This window comes from Sciurus vulgaris, assembly GCF_902686455.1.
Source record: "Sciurus vulgaris genome assembly, chromosome: 18".
Taxonomy (NCBI): domain Eukaryota; kingdom Metazoa; phylum Chordata; class Mammalia; order Rodentia; family Sciuridae; genus Sciurus; species Sciurus vulgaris.
In genome coordinates, this window is record NC_136479.1 from 13030915 (window position 1) to 13043760 (window position 12846).

Consider the following 12846-nt stretch of genomic DNA (forward strand, 5'->3'; position numbering starts at 1 on the left):
GCCTTTCTCCGACCACTGGGGGAGCTCCGTGTGGCTGGCCTCAGCCCCCAGCGCCCCGGGCACCCGCCGGGCACGTGTTCAGCCTGCATCTGGCTGCCGCTGCCCCGTGAGAGGAGCTCACTAGGAACTCCCACAGGGACGTCGAAAGAAAACCCCATTGTGCGACCCTCTGGCTGCCGCACCTAGACCTGTAGAAGGAGGTGAGTGGGAGTCTCCGCATCCCTGGGGAGGGAACGCTGGCAAGAGGAGAGCCGCGGCGCCCAGCCCGGGTCCCAGGGACACTCTGCCGTGTCAGGTGGTGTGAACAAACACCTTGCGGGCGCCGGGAGGTGTCCTGGGGACCCAGCAGGAACACCGACCTCTTCTGAGAGCCCCGTGCTGCATCAGACACTGGCGGCTGGCGGGCTCTCCAGGAAGGAGCCTTGGTTACCATGGTGTAGGGTGGAGACTTTCAGGGTCAGGTTCCTGTGCAGGAGAACGGCCCGAGGGAATTGAGTGAAAATCCAGATCCCTTGGACCCTTGCCTGGGGACTGGGACTCAGTCAGCTCGTACTCTGAGAAACACCGGGATGTTGTTGACGGAGCGGTTTCCAGCACCTCCCGAACCTGCTTACTGGCCTCCGCTCCGTCCCTTCTGAGCGGGGCCAGCCCTCGTCCACGCGTATCAGTTGTCTGATCTATAAAACAGGAAGTTCGATCCCTCCCTCGGCAGGGTGGCCGCTATCCCACACGCTTGGCACGAGCCGGCCTTCCAGAGGGATCCGCTGCCTTTGCTCGCTGGCCATCAAGGGGGTGGGGCGGAGTGGGAGGGTGTGATCTGGCCTCATTAGCACAGGAGAGTTAGGCAGCGGACGCTTCTCTTTGAGGCAGGAACCAGGCGTCCTCGCCACCCCTGTGGAGTGATGGTGTCTGGCCTCCTGCGATCTCAAGACCAGGAGGCCGTGTGCGCTGCTCTGCTGAGCGCAGTCCGGGCGGGTGTCTGAGGGGCTGGCGTAATTACTAGTAGTGTCCTCTGTCGCTCACAGGAGGGTCTGGTGGAGACCAGAGTCTCCCCTCGGGGCACAGCAGCCAAGCGGTTTGAGGTCATGGGCCTGCCAGCTTGCAGTGTGGGCTGCCCTGGGCACCCCCGTTTCTGTGTGCAAGCCAGAGTGCCCAGGGCCGCAGAAGGGGGCTCCCCGTGGGGCTGGGGTCTTGAAAGAGGTGATTCGGTCAGAATGGCTTGGTCATGGGGCTCTGCTGAGTCGGCCTGGGGTTCTCATGAAGAGAGGACGCCTGGACCCAGACACGGGGGAGGCTCGTACACTGAAAGGATGAGGGAGAAGGAGCCACCAGGAGCCAGGGAGAACCCCTGAGAGCCCACACCATGGACACCTTGATCTCGGCCTTCCAGCCTCTAGGATTTGAGGACACACGTTTTCTCGTGCGACCTGGGTGTTACCGCAGCAGCCCTGGCAGTGCTGCAGGGGTGACAGGACTGGAACCCGTGCTGACCCCGACTGCCCTCTTTCCTCTGAACCACCCTCGCTGGCCTGCTGCCAGGCCCGTGAGGGTCTGCTTGGTATCAAAACTCGGCTTCCAGTCTTTTCAGTCTCTGGGAGCCTGTTCCCCCTGCGCCTGCTGCTTGGTGACAGAGGAGGTGCAGTCTCTTGATGGTGGAAGCGTCCTTGTTCTGTCCCCTGTCACACGGCTCGCAGGGCAGGATCCCCGAGCCAGCCCTCCCGTGTGTCTCCTGTGAGTGTCTTGCCAGAGGGTGTCCTGAGTCCACGGGCCTCACGGCCGATGAGGCTCAGAAGGCATGAGTCAGGATTGGCCTGGCTCCCCAGAGCCACTGCTCACGCCTGAGAGCGAGCACCCCATGACGTCCTCGCAGAAGAGAGCCAAACGCTCCATGCACGCCTCGAGCAACAGTGGACGGGCCCCTCTGCCCTGCTTTGTGGGTGAACGTTAACTCTTGGCCCTGATGGGAGCCCGGATCTCCGGTCTCAGGAGCAAGACTCTTGAGGGGCAGGAACTTTGGTTTCTCCAAGACCTGCGATCAGACTCCCGCCCGTTCCTTGGACAGTGTGCTTTGGGACGATAAGTGTGCACAGCGCCACTTGAAATCCCCTTCTGTCTCCCTCATGGTGCTATGTGGAGTCGGTGCAGGGGGACTGATGGACTCGGTCCTCTGATGGTGGCAAAGTGGCTGTGTTCTGGTTTTAGTCACAACACCTGCGCTGATTTCAGTCAGTCACGTGAACAACCTTAAAAAAAGACCAGATGCCGAGAAAGGATCCCCAGTACCAGCGCCGTCTGTTTCTGTAAGTCTTTGTCCCTTGGAGAGACGTAGTCTGTATTGCAAGATCCCTTTCTCCTAGGTGGGGCGGAATTCTGCAGCAGAGCTACTGTCAAACAGCAAAGCAGCTTCCTCAAGTTCAAGGACGGAATCCAGGGTTTCAGTGCTATCAGTGTGACCTTGATAGACTGCCCAATGTCTCTGGTCAACAATTTCTCCATCTCTATAATGGGAATGAGGATAGTACCGACCTCTTAGGGTTGTTACGGGGAAACACCGTGATCTATGCACCAAAGCTCTGCCCAGCACCTGGAATGCAGTAGGATCTTAACAGATGTCAGTTATGATGACAGGTTGGACATCCCACCTCCAGAAGTCCGAAATGCTCTGAAATCCAAAATTTTTGAGCGTCGTGTTGATGCTTGAAGGTTTCAGATTTTGAACAAATGCAGATTTTCAGTTTAAGGATGCTTATCCTGTAAAGTCTATGGAAATGTTCCAGGATCTGAAAAGAATCTGAAATCAGAAACCCTTCTGAAGGTCTTGAGCCTTTTGGATAAGAAGCACTCACCTGTATTCATCAACTAGTCTAGACGGTCGTCACGTGATGTGCCCAAGGACCGCAGTTCAGAACAAGCCAGAGGAACGGAAACTGTATCTCTGGGCAAAGGATTCTGAGTGATTGTCTCTTTTACGTTGTCCTAAGGGCATCTAATAGACTAATTCAGAAAGACTGCTGCATTTGGCAGAGAGGACTCAAGGTTAACTCACGGAGAGCAAGATCCTCAGGATCTGGGTGTGGGGGTGCACACCTGTAATCCCAGCTACTCGGGGGGCTGCAGCAGGAGGAAGTTTGAGCCCAGCCTGGGCAACTTAGCAAGACCTTGTCTAAAAATGAAAGTTTTTGAAAAAGGGCCGGAGGTGTGACTCAGTGGTAGAGCACCTGCCTAGCATGTCTGAGGCCCTGCATCTGATCCCCTGTACTGCAAAAAAAAAAAAAAAAAAAAATCCCGGTCCAGTGTGCCCTGACTTGATGTAATGAGACAGTAGCACACAGCCTGTGCCCAGGAGTCCCCAGTAGAGAAGAGCTGTTAGTTACAGTTACGTCCAGTCTCTGGGATGTATTTGCAGACTCAGTGCTGGAGAGTTTGTATTGTTGAGGGTTTGTGAAAATACCTTCTGGTTCTGGCCAGAGCAGTGTTTGGAAAGTGTATTGCTCAGTTATTGCCGCAATAACATTGTTGAACAAATCACCCCAAACTCCGTGGATCCAAACACTGGGTGTGCTTCCTCCATGCCGACGGTGGGAGAGGTCAGCCGATGGAGGCGGGCTAGGCTCCAGGCGGCTGTCATCCTCCCTGGACCAGCAGGCCCCCCGGGTCAGGCTCTTGTGGTGGCAAAAACAGAAAAGGTGCCAGTCAAGCCGATTTCAAGCTTCGACTTGAGTCACATTCTGCTGATGCCCCATGGGACGGAGCCAGTCGAGTGACCAGACCCAGACTGAAGGGGACAGGAAGCACAGTGCAAAGGGTGCCAAGTCACGGGAGCGGGGCGTGTGGCCCTGGGGAGCTGTGGAGAGGTAGGGCCACTCGGTCGGTCTCCCTGGTTCCCTCTTCAACTCCCCCAGTGTGCTCCTGGCAGTGCGATGGGGTGAGAGAGCCCATCCCTGGGCACAGTGGCTCCCTGGCCCCTGGCACTGGCATTAAGAGTCCAGAAGCTGTCTGCTGTAGCAGGCGGTCACGTCGCAAATGCCCCTTTGGTCTCCAGGAGCCTTCCCCTGACAGACGGGAATTTACTCTACTGTAAACCAAAGAGTCCCAATTTAGACAGACTGGACGGATCAGGCAGCCAGCGTCATTGACCTAGTTCCACTTCGTTAGCCTTTCCAATTAAGGAGGATGTTGCTGAAAGTGAGACCTCACAGATCCGCAGTCATACCTGGAATCCTTGGGACCGAGCCTCTTTAGGGAGAGTCTCACATTTCCGACGTGCGCAGAGGAAGGAGAACCAGATTTCCTGGGCGGGTGGACCCCCAGTGCGAGGGTCCTGGCCACTGTGAGCGCCTCATCCTCTTCCTGCCCGGTTAATTAAGATGCTCAATAGGTAGTGCTTTTGCTCTGGACTTCCCGAAGCTTTTTAATAATCTTGGACCTCTAACCACCCGTGCGGTGGGCTCTCTCATCTCACTGTGGAACGCCACATCCAGTGCTGCCTTGTGTCCGGGGACAGGGCTGCTTCGTCAATCTGGTTGACCGGTATTTCCCTGGTTTTCCAAGGAAGCTCCTTTGCAGTGAGATTCTTCGGGGTTAGTCTGGTGTTCTTGGATTCTGAGCAGTGAAGCGTAAGCCCCAAACAATAGCCAAATGAGCTGTGAAGTACAGCTTAATTAATCTGGGCAGGCACCCAACACCCCTGAGCCGTGCCTCGCCAGGATCTGACTTTGGGAACGAGGCTAATTTTGTGGCTGGGATGCAGTTTCTTAGTTCAAAATCTAGACGGCGGTTCAGAGTGGACAGACGGATGTGGAGGACAGAGTCTGCATGCTCTCACGGGGTGGCCTGCACAAGGTCTGGTGCAGGTTGCTGGCCACCAACAGGAGGACCCTCTTGCCACCTGAGGATGAAACTGCTCCTGTCCTGTGTGGTTAATACCTGGGGGGGACCTGGGGCAGGTAGGGGCCACTCCTCCTGCATGTGAGTGACAGAGGGACTGCTTGGTGGAGTTCAGGAAGGGGAGCTACTGAGCCCGTTCACCCCGCAGAAGTGGCTCGGGAATGTTGGGTTCCACCAGCACAAGTCCCCGAGGTCCCAGGGAGGAGCTGGTGAGGCTGGAGGGAGGGGTCGAGCCGGTTGCTGGGGTTTCGCTTCCTGGGTGGCCTGATGCCGAGATGGGGGCCGGGGGCAAAGTGTTCCCCTTAGGGCTTTCCTGGGTCTGAGCACCGTCCAGTCTGGGAGTGTGGGGATCGGCGTCTCGAAGCATCCCGTGGGCCGTGCTGGGAGCTGCACTGCGGCCCGGCACCGGGGAAACTGAGGCCACAGCTCACCGTGCCCATGGTCCTGGCCCTGACACCCTCGGACTAGGCGTCATGATAACGATGCGATGAGGTGGGTCAGGAAGCAGAGGCCTGGAGCCGGCGTGAGTGCGTCCCGTTCCCCTGACCTCCTCCTTGCGCCCAGTCCAGGCCCCGGGCAGGGGCCCGCCCATGGGCAAGGCTTCCTGGACGCCTGCATTGGGAAACTGCTGGGACAGAGCCAAGCCCCACACGGGGTATCCGTCCCGCACCCCACACAGGCCTTTTCTCTGTGAGTGGCCGCTCAAGGCTGTTTTCCCAGAATGGTGGCCCCCGATGGGGGTTCAGAGCCAGCAGAAATAGCCTTCACGGGCGGTTTCCTGTTTTCCTCGGAAACCCCTGGCTGAACACCGCCCCCCGCCCCCAGTCCCGTCCTTCTGTCCCTCCGCCAGCCCCAAGAGGTCACGCCCATGACCCGGGACACTGCCCCCCAGCACTCCCCGCCGGTGGGCCTTTGTGGAGACTGGGAGAATGGACGCTCCTCTGTCCTGAAAGGATCCTCCTGGGCCTGGGAATGCGGAGTGCGCGCCTCCGTTCCTGGCTCCTTCTCTGACTTCTCTCTTCCTTTCCAACATCAGACCCAAGCTGTGGGCCGTGCCCTGACCTGGGCCTGCATGTTCTTGGAGGTTTATTTCTGATCCTCTTAGGGATCCACCTTCCCCGTCCCACAGAGGGTCCGAACGCACTGGGTCGCTGGGCGGCGGTGCAGTTCTTTTCTCTTTGCCTAGCATCCCTGAAGCACAAACGTGGGCCGCCTCCTTTGCTCGGGTGTGGGGAGAAGTGTTGGGGTGGGGGGGCGGCCGACTGCCGGCCCTTCTGACATCCCTGCGGCAGGGGCGCCCCTCCCCGGGCGAGGAGCAGAGAGAAAGGTGCTGGGTAGGAAGTCACCCCCGTTCATGTGCGCTTTCTTCTCTCCCACAGGACCCGCACCCGAGCCCGCTGATCACCCTGGAGACCCAGGTGAGCACCTCCCCCAGTCCTTGTCACTTATTTCCACCTAGACGTTCTGGGACCTGCTCTGCAGGGGACATGCATGCGTCCTCTGGGGCCCACAGTCCAGAAGGACCAGACGAGCCCACAAGGCTGTCCTGCGGCCCCAGACAGGGTGTGGGCACACATGCATGTGTCCACGCTCTGGCTGACCGTGTACACCTGTGCGCACGTTCGCGTCCTGGAATCTAAATGTGGCGCCCGCGGGTGGCAAGAACCACAGGCGATTTTCCTCTGTCAGGAGGAGGTAAATGTCAGGGGTGGGGCGGGAATGAGGAGCCATCAAGAGGGGGACGCTGCTCTGGGCAGTCTTGGGACGGGCAGGCCTTGCAGAGGCCCACGCTGTGCCATCTGCGTCACGGGGGGCCACTCGGGGCAGTGTAGAAGGCGGCTGCATGTTCTGTGGGGGCAGGTGACCCTGGGCCCAGCAAGCAGGGACGTGGCCCTGCGTCGTGTTCTGCTCTGCGGGGGGACAGGACGTCTTGGCAGGTGCGGGCACAGATCTCGGCATCCACTGACCTGGGCGCAGTCCCAGCTCTGTCTTCCTGCCCTGGGACATTGGTGGGCCACTGAATCGCTAAGCTGGGAAAGGGCCACAGAGGTGGCCCCCGCCTTGCAGGGACGTCCAGAGGCAGGGGCCGTCGTCCTTCCTACTCAAGTCTGGGGGGTCCATCTCCAGATCCATCGTTTCCTTAGCTCCGTGGGTTGGTTCAAGGGCACCAAGGAGGAAGGTCAGGATGGGCCCTCTCCTGGGCCATGGGGAGCACTCGGCAAGCGTGGGACGTAGTGAAACCTACGTGGACATCCCGAGGCTGGGTAGCTGTCCCTTGGGGATTTCTGGAGCGCTTGGCAGAGACCACCTGCCGTCCCCCATGCTCCTCCTTAGGCCCCGGCTCTCCCCACGTCTCTGCTGGGTCTGCCCGGGGGGCGTGAGGAGAGGAGGACACACGCCCGCTGGTCCGTCCTCCTGTTCCCTGGCACACAGGAGTCTGTCAGCTCGGGGGACGACCAGGCACCCCGGGGTTGAAGCCCAGTTCCTCCGTCTCATCCTTCCATTCTCTGTCCTTCCTGGACCCCACATCACGTGGCCGTGGGGATTTCACCCGTAGGAAGAAGTCTAAAGTACGTTTTCCCGTAACTGAACTTGCTTCCAGAAGTAGACTCCTCAGCTGGCGGCTCTCAGCCAGCAGCTGGTTTTGCCCCCGGAAGCTCTTTGGTGACACCTGCAGATGTTTTGGGCCTCACCTGCTTGTGCATGGGTCGGGGGGTCGCCGTTCAAGGCCGGGGACGCGGCCCTGTGCCCCAGCATGCCGGGCCAGCCCCGCAGGCAGGAACCGTCCGGCTCTGCTGCCCGTGGAGTCGAGGCGGGAAGCGCCGTCCCAGGGAGCGTGCTGTGGAATCCACGTGGAGACGCTGGTTAGACAGGGCGGCATCCAAGGGAATCCTGAGATATGGGAAGAAGACCCAGTTCCTTCGGGTGCTCTGGGGGGGGCGTGTGCCGGCCTGGGGGACAGGCGCACGTCCTGCAGACCAGGGGACGGCTTCCGTGTGGGCTCCAGGAGCGAGCGCCGCTCCCCGGAAGGAAACCCAGTGGCTCAGGAGCGCCCGGGGCAGACGCGCTCCGCGTGCGGGACTCTGGGAACCCCGTCTCGCTGGCTGGGCTGGAGCTGCCCGTGGAGGGTTCTGAGCTTGACCCTCCGGCAGCCTCCTCCCCGGACACCTGGCAGGACCCTGAGCCTCGGGCAGGGGCAGTCGGAGCCCATGACTTGGGCCTGCACGTGGCGGCGTTGTGGCACCCCGGGGAAAGGGCCTCCGCGTGTCCCAGCAGAACGCCATCCGTGTCACCTGGTCCTGTGTCTTCGGGGAGCCCAAGGACATCACTGTCTTGCCCCGAGTTCTGATTCTCCAGTGCGAAGGAGACGCTGGAACCAGCCACAGGGCAATGTTTCCTTAACTGTTGGCAAAGACCTCGGCCAACTCTTCCTTCGCGCTGGGCCTCAGCCCGTCGTGGGGTGAGCAAGGGGATCCTGTTTAGCTGCCTGCGGGCGGGTCAGACACGAGGGGCAGGGAAGCGGTGCTGGCAGAGAGCAGTGTCCAAATGTTCCCATATGCCACGGGCAAGATGGCAGCTGTGCCCAAGCATGGGCGACCGGCCTCACGGATGGCACGTGGCCCGTGAGCCCCGAGCCCGGGGCCAGCTCCCCCCCACCCCCCGCCCTCGGCCACTCAGGGCCGTGTCTCCCGCTCCGTCCTGGAGCCCGGGCCATGGTGGGCCTGCCTGTGGGAGCTCACATTGCGCGTCAGCTCGGCTCCCCCGGGCACCGGGCCACCGGGCTGGGCCGCTCTCCCGTTCTCTGCAGAGGTCCTCGCCGTGGCTCGATGAACCTGTCCCTGCACAGCTGTTCTGGGTTGGGGGGATGGATGGGGGTGCAGAGGACCCTCTGCTGCTCTCTGCCGTCGGCACCGCCGAGCTTTGCAACAACATCAGCAGGGATTTCTGCTCAACAGCCGGATTAACAGAACGAGGCCACCGGCAAGGGCTACACTCCCGTGTAGCTTGGAGCTGCACGCACCCAGGAAGCCCTGACTGCAGTGATAACACTCTTCTGGTCTCCAGATGGTGGTTACCCTGGAACCAGGTGACCTAGAAATGAAGAAATAACAACAGCAGCAAAAGTCTGGAAGGAGTTTGAAGTCAGTTTGTATCCTGATCTCCACCACTAAGGTTCTTCTTTTGCCAGGAACTGGCTTTTCCCATCTAGTCTTCAAATGCCACACTTACATCAGTGTTCTTATGATACGTAATTTCCAAGAGAGGAGCGTAAGGCTCAGAGAGGTTAGGTAACTTGCCCAGGGTCACACAGGAGGATCAAGCATGGATGCGTGCTCTGATTCAGGGTCGAATGGCATCAGAATCTCTCTACTCAGCCTCTCTTTTGCTAGAAAATGAAGTTGCCCGGGCTAATAGGAAGATTTGGTAACGTTCAGGCAAAGCTAGAGAGGTTTGCTCCCAAGATTCATGGTAGAATGTTCTGCACAAGTACCCACAGATGTGTTTAGGGATTCAGGGAGAGGTGGCTCTGGGTGATGGATAGATGGATGGATAGGCAGATAGAGTGGTACAGGTGGTGATTTTGGTTTTTTTTTTTTTTTTTTTTTGATGCACAGGTTGTCACCAGGCTGGTGGGTAGAAAGGCTTGGGCATGAGACCCAATAGAAATTTTATTTTAGCATGACACAAAAATGAAACACCTCCTTGTATCTCGACGGCATTCTGATCCATCTGAATGCCTATTTGATTCTCTTTACTATTGTTCCTGGTGGGGGGGGATATCATGCCAGTTGGCCTGCCCTCTCCTCATTTAACTTCAGCTCCTCTGCCCCACGCCCAGCATCTCCGTCCATTAGTTACTGGCCTCTGCTCAGGCACGGAGGTACCTGGGGAGCTGTAAGGAAGGGACTCATTTGCAGAAGCCAGGATGTGCCAGCTGGGTTGTCTCCTGAGTCTGCCTGAACCCCCCTCTCAGGACCCGGTGATCGAGGGCAGCGGGAGGAAAACTGTCTGCTCCCTTTTCAAAACTAACCAGGTACTTGAATTTCTTTGATCACCTAACTGGGGGCAGAGGGGAAGGAAGAGGCATTTGCAGTATTTAAAGACGTTGCCGGGCAGTGAGGATGGCGGACCAAGCTGTTGTGGAGAAGGAGTCCTGAATGTGAGTGGAAATTAATGCTTTAAAAATTATATCCATGTAAATCTATTCATCTCCTCGCTTATTCAATAAATAGCTAATGGGCCATGCAGAGGCCAGGCCCCGCGCCAGATGCTAAAGATAGTGCGGTAACCGGGAGAGAAAGATCCTGCCGCGAGGGATCCTTTTTTAACTTTTGATACTGGGGATTGAATCCAGGTATGCTTTATCCCAGCCCTTTTTGTTTTTCATCTTGAGACGGCATCTCGCTAAGTTGCTGAGGCTGTCCTCCAACTTGTGATCCTCCTGCCTCAGCCTCAAGTCCCTGGGATTACAGGTGTGCACGACCAGGCTGAGCAAAGGATCCATTCCCCACCTTCAGGTATTAATGTGTAAATGGAAAAAAAAAAGCATGTTTATAGGAGAGGCTGGGCAGGGTGGAACAGATTCTTTCCACGAGGTTTCACGAGAGGAGATCAGAGCTGGGAGCCCGCACAGTGAACAGCTAACCTTGCCCAGAGGCGGCAGTAGTACTGTTCTGAAATTCTTGCATATTATGTCCAGGTACCTATAAAAACAATGCCAAGTTTCCTTAAAATCATCAAGGTGCCAGCTCTATCAGGGTCCTTCTGAACCTCGGTGTCATTTTAACGTCAAGGTGATTAAGGAATTCCCTTCCCAGGCAAGGGTACAGGGAAATAGCCGAGGCCAAAGAGAAGGGACTAAACCCAGGGCCATGCAGCCTGAGACTGTCCAGCGGGAGCACGTGGGCCGGCCCGGCAGCTTCGGATCTTAGTGGTGTTGTGCTCCTGTGGGGCTGGTGGTGGTCATTCGCTAATTGGCAACCTCCTGATGCTCAGATGAACTTGCGTTTCACTGTCAACTAGCTCTCCGTCAGGGCGATTTTGGCTGCCAGGGGGCCTTCTGACTGACTGGAGATCTTTTTGACGGTCACAACTTGGAGACACAAGGTGCTACTGGCACTTAGTGGGTAGAGATCCTGAATATCCTACCATGCACAGGAGAGCCCCCGCCCACCGAGAGAGAACTGTCAGCCTCGGGTACCGAGAGCAGCAAGGCTGAGACACCCAGCTCTGCAGATGCTTCTCTCCTAAAGACGCCACCTGCCACGCGGGGTGGCTTCCCCGGTAGTCTCCCGTTTATGTTCAAAGGCCACCCTCTCAGGTGAAGGTCTCACCCAGTCTGCGGGCTCCGGCCAGGACACCTGCATGCCCAGCATGTCCCTGCTGTGGTGACCAAGACACACACAGGAGACCACCATGGACGTAGACGCAATCTTGTCAGAAGAGACGGTTTCCTGAGAGTTTTCTGTCGCCATAGTGCAGAGAAGATGAAGAGTCAAAAATTTTTAGAAATACTCCACCAGGGCTGGGGCTGTCTGGCTCAGTGGTGAGCACTGGCCTGCCGCACAGTGGACCCTGGGGTCTATCCCCAGCTCTGCAAAAACACAAAAATAAATAAAACTAAAGAACGCAGCTGCTGCCGAGGCCCCGGGACACGGGCGGGCTCCGGGCTGCTGCAGCGGGCCTTCCGAGCCCCTTGGTTTTGCCCAGGGTCTCTTTCCGGGCAGGCTGCAGCCTCTTCTGCAAACCTCTTTCTCTGGAAGCTCTTCCGGCCCCCGGGATGAGAGCCGTAGCCATCTCCTTGCCTCTCTTCCCGCTCTGGGCTTCGATTAACCTTCTCCTCCGTAGAGAGTGCTTTGTGGAGCAGTCAGGGAACCCCGAATGGCTCATACCTGAGTCTCCAGCCCGTTAATTCTTCCTGTGCCAGCGTCGGCTGAGCGGGCAGAGGGAGGGAGCCTCCCTGGGCCGGGCAACCTCCGTACGAGCTGTTCCTTTTGGGGACAGACAAGGCTGGTTTGGGGATGGGCCAGCTCCCTCTGCCATGATTTTTTCCACTGGCTCTGATTTGCCAGGTCTTTAATTAGCCCTGGTGGGGACCCGGGGTGGCCGGCTAGCCTGTGGCCTGGGCAGAACCTCGGCGTGCTGGGCAGGGTGCTGCTCGCGGGCTCTGGAACCGTCTCAGGTGGCTTTGTGGTCTCGGGGCCACGATTTCCTTTCTCGTCTGTGTGACTCAGGCCGAATGACGTGCTGCATGATCTACAGTCGGCAAGTTCCCCCAAGCGCGGCCACATGCCCCATTTCAGAAAATAGGTCTGGTTGAGGTCACCGCGCCTGGGTCCCGGGTGGGCGTGGACCTGGCCCCGGACGCTGCAGGTCTGAGTGGACTCACTGCTCCTGTTAGCAGTGACCCCCCCCCACCCAGCATGTGTTTGCACGGCGGGGGCCACTGCACATGGTAGGCCCGCCTGTGACCCCAGGTGTCGTGGTGTCAGCCCCGCAGGACAGCTGTGGATAAGAATCCACAGATTCTCATCCACAGACTAGACGTAGGCACCATCAGATACGATTGTAGAGACAGGTCAGCGGCTGGTGCAGGTGCGGGTGGACGTGAGGAGGGCAGGGTAGATTTGATGCGGGTGTGGACGTCATGTGTTTATAGATGTAGGATGGATCAGGTCTGCAGGTCCCGACGTAGGTAGAGATTAGACATGGGCCAGACGTGGACATATATACTTATAGGGTACATGTGGACATGTCCTTCAAGCTACATGTAACGTGTGACTGATGAGCCACAGCAGGTGAGTCGGAGGCCTCTGTCCACGTGCTGTGGGTCCACCTGAGGTTCCAGGCTGTGGCAGGGCCAGCAGACTTCTGGCAGAGTCCAGAGGAGGGGGTTCCCTTGCGCAGACCCGTCTTCCTCCTGGCACCCCCACCCGCTGCGGGCACAGAGCAGAAGCC

The 12846-nt window shown here is 58.3% G+C and overlaps 1 protein-coding gene across 3 annotated transcripts in view; it reads left to right on the plus strand.

Annotated features, from left to right (window-relative positions):
* The window catches only part of XYLT1 (xylosyltransferase 1), a 257946-nt gene that overhangs the window by 74125 nt on the left and 170975 nt on the right, over positions 1-12846 (plus strand). For 2 of the 3 annotated variants that reach the window (XM_079120850.1, XM_079120852.1), the window contains exon 2: positions 6267-6305. The exons of the other annotated variant lie outside the window; for it this stretch is intronic. In XM_079120850.1, the coding sequence (XP_078976976.1) occupies positions 6267-6305 (39 nt within the window). The remainder of the gene's footprint in view (positions 1-6266; positions 6306-12846) is intronic. 3 annotated transcript variants of the gene reach the window in all.